The sequence below is a fragment of the Silene latifolia genome, chromosome 1 (genome assembly GCF_048544455.1).
Source record: "Silene latifolia isolate original U9 population chromosome 1, ASM4854445v1, whole genome shotgun sequence".
NCBI lineage: Eukaryota > Viridiplantae > Streptophyta > Magnoliopsida > Caryophyllales > Caryophyllaceae > Silene > Silene latifolia.
The window spans coordinates 26,105,151-26,112,725 of record NC_133526.1 but is presented as its reverse complement, the minus strand read 5'-3'; the positions used below and the strand labels follow the sequence as shown (position 1 = coordinate 26,112,725).

General features: G+C 42.1%; 1 protein-coding gene across 1 annotated transcript; it reads right to left on the bottom strand.

Moving 5' to 3' along the window:
* Positions 1 to 5,269: 5,269 nt before the first annotated feature.
* On the bottom strand, positions 5,270 to 7,375 carry LOC141642431 (uncharacterized). Its single transcript, XM_074451233.1, has one exon. It carries the CDS (start codon positions 7,373 to 7,375, stop codon positions 5,270 to 5,272), a length of 2,106 nt encoding a protein of 701 aa, XP_074307334.1.
* Positions 7,376 to 7,575: the final 200 nt, after the last annotated feature.

The following is a 7,575-nucleotide window of genomic DNA, read 5'->3' as shown; positions in this document are numbered from 1 at the left end:
GACTATCGATTGTCTCTTGAGACTAAGGCGGATTTTGGGTGACTTTGGTTTCTTTCTCACGGTCATCCGTAACAGGGGGCCAAGTAGATTGTTTCTGGGTCATTTCATGCTGTGCTTAGATCGGAAGGAGTTCGAGTTGAAGGAAATATTCAGCCTTTATCAGGTACTCGATATTTCTCAGGGCCACTCGAGGAGTCAGAATCGAAATGCATGGCCATGCTCGGATACGGATTCGTTTTATCAGTTAAGTTACTCTCTAGTCGGGGAAACCACTCTAGATCCAGATCGATTGTAAAATACGACCTTTGTGGATCCAGATCTGCAAATTGTTTTACATTGAGTGGGAGAAATTTTAAATGAATATGAGAATCGGTTATCGCACATACACTTGTACGGACAAGTGGGAGTTTGTTGAGCTGTGTCCTCCGTTAGTGCGGATAACGTCATTGCACATACACTTGTACGGACAAGTGGGAGCTTGTTGGGGCTGGTGTCCTTAACAGTTAGTGCAAGGACTTATAAATCTCTAAAAGGCTCAAAGGGTATACTTTTGTATCATAATCAGTTGGTCCACGTTTATCAATAACGGTTGGCTTGCTAGATAGGTTTGACGTTATTGTCATACAGATGGCGGTGATCAACTGGTCCCTAAAAGTCACACCTATAGGATACGTTTGAGAGATGTGACGGTATGAAAATACAGTCATGTAGATGCCAAATTTGACTAACCAGTTAGTCCGAGTTATTTGACTAGTAATTAATCAAATATGTGATGTTGAGATATTTTATTTAATACGGATTAAATAAAAATGGTTAAGACGAATTAAACGATTAATTCGTAAAATTGAATATAAACGATTTATATTTGATTAATGTATATTGAATATAATTATACAATATTGTCTTTGTCGGACATGTATTAATAATTCAACTAATCCGTATTATTAGTTGATGCTTTAATAACCGATAACCGATGACGATTTATAATTAAACCGTGTCATATACATTTAGCGCATTTCGGGTCGTACCACGAGTTTAAGTGAAGAGGAAATGGAAAAGCCCATTTCTCTTCCTCTCACTCGGTTTGGCCTGTTTTGGGAGAACAAAAAGAAGAGTTTCTCCTCTTGCTTAACCTAATTGTCATTTGCTAAAACAAATTAGGGTTTTGGGAATTATCTCTCTCAAAATTCTAGATCTCTCATCTAACCAAAACTCACAAAACAATCCTCTCAATATTGCAAGGCAATTAGAGGATTAAATCTAGCACAAGGGCATTTCTCAGACGGTCTTGGGTGTAATAATTAGGAGGAGGTCTACTTTGATCTCTCATTGCCATTTTGCACTAGGACCGAAAGTTATTTCTAATCTTTATCGTTTCCTTGTTATTTTCGTTTTATGACTATAAATTACATGTAAAATTTGCGTTATAATCCTATAAAGAAAGGGTTTTATACGGATATTACCCCACAGGAGAGTGGACTGAGGTCCTTGAGCGAAAATTCGGTGGCAATTTGGGTTATAAATGATTGGATATGATTGTGGTTAGGGCCAGTGATAATGATATCGTTGACGTAAACTAGGACGAGTAGTTTGGTATGGGTCGTGGTGTAAATGAAGAGAGAAGGGTGGGATACCGAGTTCTTGAACCCATAGCGAAATAAGTAAGATTTGAGCTCGGTGTACTAGGCTCTCAGGGCTTGTTTAAGGCCGTAGAGAGCTTTGTCTAATTGACAGACATGATCGGGTTTGTCTGTGTCCACGAAACCGGATGGTTGAGTCATAAACACGGTTTCATGAAGAGTACCTTGGAGAAACGCATTATTGACATCAAGTTGACGGAGGTGCCATCCTTGCGAGATGGCGATGGTGAGAACAAGACGAATGGTAGTGGGTTTGATTACGGGACTGAAGGTTTCCGAGTAATCAATATCGGGTCGTTCATGGAATCCTTTCGCAACTAACCTAGCTTTGTGTTGTTTAAGGCTTTCATCCGGGTTATACTTGACACGACACACCCATTTATACCCAATAATGTTGTGGGCTTGGGAACGAGGAACAAGGGTCCATGTTTGGTTTCGATGAAGGGCTTGGTATTTGTCAATCATGGCTGTCCTCCAACGGGGGTCGATGAGAGCTTGTTTTGTGGTGGTGGGTATGGTATGGGTGAGAGAGGACACGGCTGTTTTGGCATAGCGTGGGGGGTTTAATGATGTTGTGAGAGAGACGAGTCTCAACACGTCGTGGTGGGGGGAGGTGGAGGTGGTGGCAGTGGAGGAGAGGGGGAGGGAGATGAGGTAGAGGGAGTGGGGTTCGTGGTTGATGAGGAGGCAGGTGAAGGAGGGGAAGGCGAGGCAGGCTGTCGAGGAGAGGTAAGTGGCGAGTTTTGGGGTTCGTGGTCAGGGGGCGTGGGGGTTGTGTGAGGGATGGTAAGGTCGAGAATAGGTAGAGAAAGTGTGCACCACTGATCGGGAGTAGGAGGAGCTGATTGGGTCGATTTGGTGAGGGTAAGGTAAGGGAAGTCGGTTTCAACAAAATGAACACGACGAGAGGTAAAAAATTTACTCGAGGCCGGGTCATAACAGAGGTAGGCGCTTTGGGTTGTCGAATAGCCTACAAAAATACATGGTTTAATTTGGATCGATGCTCCAATTTGTGAGCTATATAGGATCAAAGCCATGGGAAGCAAAGACAACCAAAAGGACGGAGTTTATGATAATTCGGTGGTTTGTGATGGAGTATTTCGTATGGTGATTTGTTTTGGAGGGTTGGTGTGGGTAGTCGGTTGATGAGATAAGCTGCAGTAGAGCAGGCATAGGGCGAGAACGTGGTCGGGAGATGGGCTTGGGTAAGGAGGGCAAATCCGGTTTCGACAATGTGTCGAACGTCGCTCCGCAAACCCGTTGTGTTCAGGTGTGTGAGGAGGCGAGGTTAAGTGCGTGATGCCGTCATTGAGAAGAGCAGGAGTTAGTTTCTTGTACTCGCCGCCATTGTCGGAATAAAATTGACGGATAGGTTTATTAAAATATTTTTCAACAATTGATTTAAATTGGTGAAAAATAGTAAATGTGTCGGATTTATTTTTAATGGGATATAGCCAAAAATAGTGACTAAAGTGATCGACAAAAATAATGTAATATTTAAATTTGTCGTGGGAAAGAACAAGAGCGGTCCAGACATCCGAATAGACAATGTCGAGGGGTGCAGTTGAGGTGAGTGTCGAGACAGAGAAGGGTAATTTTTTACTTTTATTCATCAAGCATGAAGTACAATAAATGAAATTTGAAATACGGAAATTAAATTGGGAATTAAGTAACTTAAGAGTTGCATTTGAGGGGTGGCCGAGACGGTGGTTCCAAGAACTCGAGGTCGCGGAATAGGCGTGGGTTGAGGATTATGGTGGCCACTCGTAGGTTCCTTCACGGAATTGTCCCTGAAGAAGTATTGCTCCCGTCGAGATGGCCTTAAAACAAAAAGAGGAGGGTGAGAATAAAGCAATTGCATTATTATCTTTACAGAATTGCGAGACAGAAATCAGTTTACGAGATATGGTTGGCACAACTAAAACATTACTGAAAACAAGAGATTGAAAAGAGAATGAACCATGATGGGTGATTGGAAGAGATGAACCATCTCCAATGACGAGATCATCGGGTCCATCGTAAGGAGCATGGAGGGAGAGTGTAGCGAGGTCATTGACGACATGGTGAGAAGCACCGTTGTCATTTAGGTAGGATGAGGAGGGGTTGGACGAGGCAGTAGCCGTGTGTGCATAGGCACGGTTCTGCCATGGGGTGGGAAGAGGAAAAGTGACATTGGGATAGTCTCGTTTGAAATCGGGACAATCACTAATCACATGGCCTTTGCTTTGACAGTATTGGCAACGACCGAGGAAGGGTTTTGGTGCTTGGTTGGTAGGCTGAGATTGGGTAGAGTAACGGGTCTGGGTTTGGTTGTGGGTATGGTATTGGGGACGGGGTTGGTAAGATTGGGAGTGGTAGCATGGCAGGGAGGGTGTATAGGGTCGGGCAGAGGCCGCATTAGCCGTAGGAGTAAAGGGAGTGCTAGGGGTTTTTTTTTTGCACAATGAGTTCATGGTTAAACAATTTTTCATGGAGGTCTTCGAAGGTGATAGGGAAATCACGAGCACGAACGACATTGATGACGGGTTTGTATAATCTTTCATCGAGACCGTCGAGGATTTCGCTTGTGATGTCCTCATCATCGACTGGTTTTCCTAATTGGGCGAGATTGGCGGCACAAGTTTTGATGGCGAGCATATAGTCAGGGATGGTTTTGTCGCCAAGGGTTATATTTAGACGGTCTTTTAATTGGAGAATGTGGCCACGGGAGGGGTTGGCGTAGGTTGTGGCGAGGAGGTTCCAGGCGGCTTGAGAGGTGGTACAGTCAAGGATTAATGGTACAAGGGTTTCATGGAGCGTGCCGGCAAGTGCTCCGAGGATAAGTTGGTCTTGTTTGAACCATGTGTTATAGGCAGGGTTCGGGATAGGGTCGGGGTTTGGTCTGATTGTGGTGGCGGCAGGTGTGGTTGTTTTGGGTGGAGGGTTGGACGAGCCATCAAGGAAGCAAAAGAGACCGAAACCATGAAGGAGACGGGTGATTTGAAAACGCCATGAGCGATAGGTGGTTGGTGTGAGTTTGGTGCAAGTAGGAAAGGAGATGGAGATTAAAGGGTGGTTGGGTTCGTCGGCATTGGGTATGAGGGTGTTGGACTGGTTTCCCATGGGTGTTCGAACGCCAAGTATAACGAGATGGAGAAGGAGATTGAGGATCGATAGAGACACTGATACCATATAAGAATTGTATTTGTATTGATAATGTTAATATGAATTACATATGTATATATACAAATTAAGGAGTAACTTAACCTAGATAAACAAGCTAACAACCACATAAAAATAGGAACAAATTAACAAAAAGATATGCACAATATATTCCTAAAACAACCGAGATATAGAGGATAGCAATACAAGATTGTATGAGATTATTTTGAGGAAGCAATATCTTCAATAGAGGGTTGTCAAGAACAAGGTAAAGTTCCATGATGTCATATTTAATAAAGATCCTCACAATAACTTCAATATAGTAAAAAGTAAAAACTACATTAATACAAGTACTAGAATGATGTACTCAAATAACACTTAAAAAGTAATTACACATTTAACACTTGATAAAAAAAGACATTGCATAAAATAAAATACAGAAATGGGAAGACAAATTACATTAAATAGGTTAATCAATATCACATATGTTAGAGCTCTTTGGAACACCCTGCATGGGTGAGCAGCGTCCAAACGTGTGTTATAAATTCTCCTCCAACACACAAGCTGTTTACATGAGCATCAAGTGCGTCACTATTATCTGTGAGAGCTAAGAACAACAACATTTCAGTCCAAAAGTCAGCTAGTGTTTTCCACTTATTTGAATGTTGTTCAAGCTTGTGCTTGAGGATTGTTGCTTGTGCTAACATGGTATTTTCCATATTCCACTCCCCTTTAGTTTTCTCCTCATCACCTTCCAACGCCTCGTGTTTGAACTCTTTGATTGCCTCATCGAACTCACGTTCCGTGGTGTACACCTGATCGGGAAGTGCTTGAGGTAGAAAGGCAACCAAATATGCACAATATTTAGAAATTGTAGATGCTATCACAAAATCCCTATCATTGTATGAATCTGGCGTCGATGCTTTTTTGGCGTCTTCTTCAAATAGGCTTGTAGCTATGTGCCAAATTAGAATATCACGAGTTTGGGTCGTCCCATTCCTTAGATGAGTGCGTATAACATCATCTCCTACCTCGTTTTTTCTCAAGGAGAAAACACCGCTAGTGATGTCCTTACGTTCCCTCAAACAATAGTTGATAGCATCGAGAATCGAATCTGTAACATCTAATGGCACAACCGTGTCCCAGCTACCAGCTTGACCCATTCTAGGGAGATCAATGTAAGTCCCAATACAACATTGGCACCACACTGATGCCGGAATCTCACCATAGCAATCCAAAATTGAATATTGACCGACTTTTCTCGTTGTAAATGTGCTTAAACCAAAGACAGTGAGTCTAGGACGGGGTACTTTACATGCTATCCTAATCAACCTCTGAAGAAGATTACTTTTGGTCGAACTTGTGGTTCCCCAGTGAGTTTGATTTTGAAGGTACGAACAAGTATACATGATCTTAGCCCATTTCGAAGTGAGAAAGACTCCAATTTGGGCATATTCAATGGTTATTATGGCTATTATCACAAATCTTGTGAACCCGGTGTCTAACACATGACCTTTCAATAGAATATACAGGATGTTGTGATCTTGTGAGCGATATTCGACCAACAAGGGTATGGTTAGCCAGAAAAATAGAGTAATAACACAAAGATCGCGCAATTTCTTCCATATCCCTCTACTATAAATAGCATAGCAGTTGGTAAAAAAGTAATCATATAAGAAGTCAAGCTCCTTTTCAACAAGATTAAAGCAATTGGGAAGAAGCTGATCACCTTCCCAAAATACATGGGGTTTCACATCATTAAACCCAGCAATTTTCGCAAGGAGGGTCCAAAACATAGCAAATGAAACACAAGTGTCTAATAGCTCCTTACCTTCTTTCGTCCTCTTCAAAAAGGATTCGTCGGTGCCCAAAACCTTGTCTAATGTGATGAATTCGATGGCATCGTAATCAATTACTCTAAAACCCTTTTGTAATTGTTTTGCGATCTGTTTTCGTGCTTCTTTCACCCCCACCAACGCATTATTCATTTGGCCTGCCTCTCTTTGGTGCTTGGCAAACCCGGAGATGAGTTCCATAGCACGACAGAGCCCATTAGAGGATTTAGTAGCGCACAATAAGGCGCTTCTTCGTTCCCTAAGCTTCAAGACGACTATCCAAAAAATAATCACAATGGGTACAAGTATTTCGGGGGCAACAAGGCTTTTATAAAGCGCACCCACGATCAAAGGCCAAACTACACCGTAGTCGACAATGAGCCTTTTCTTACGGTCCTCATTGTCACCAATAGAGTAACAACTGATCTCATTGGTGACAGCGGCTAAGTACGCAACAAAAGCCATCCAAAACACGTAGAGATCATTGGATTGACCGGGTGCGCTCATGAGACCAGGGATGTAAGATACGATATAGGCAGTGATCATAAAAGAGTAGGTTGAACAAAGTTTCATGTTTTTGTTGCCTCGAGATCTAAGGCGGCCTAAAATCAGGATTATTGTGTATATTATAAAGGTTGCGGTGAGAAATGCTTGGATATACACTTGTTGTGATTCGAGTTTTTGGCGGAGTTCTTCATCTGGTGGTAGAAATGGTGGTGGTGGAGGGGGTGGAATTTCTCTAGGTGGTGCGTCAGCCATTTTTGAAGTTCAGAAGACTTCAGAGACTTATGTTTTGAAGGAAGGAACAGTTAACTGTCTTTAGCCTTTGCCCTTTAGGACATTGAGAATGTAAGAAAGGATCTATGTGAATGTTAATGTTATGAAACATATTCATCATATATAATATAGTGGGGAAGTAACATTATTGCTTTGGGATGATTATTTATTTTATTTCAATT

Bases quoted from the DNA above. Each gene is read 5' to 3' on its own strand.
- LOC141642431 (XM_074451233.1), bottom strand. From the start codon at position 7,375: ATGGCTGACGCACCACCTAGAGAAATTCCACCCCCTCCACCACCACCA.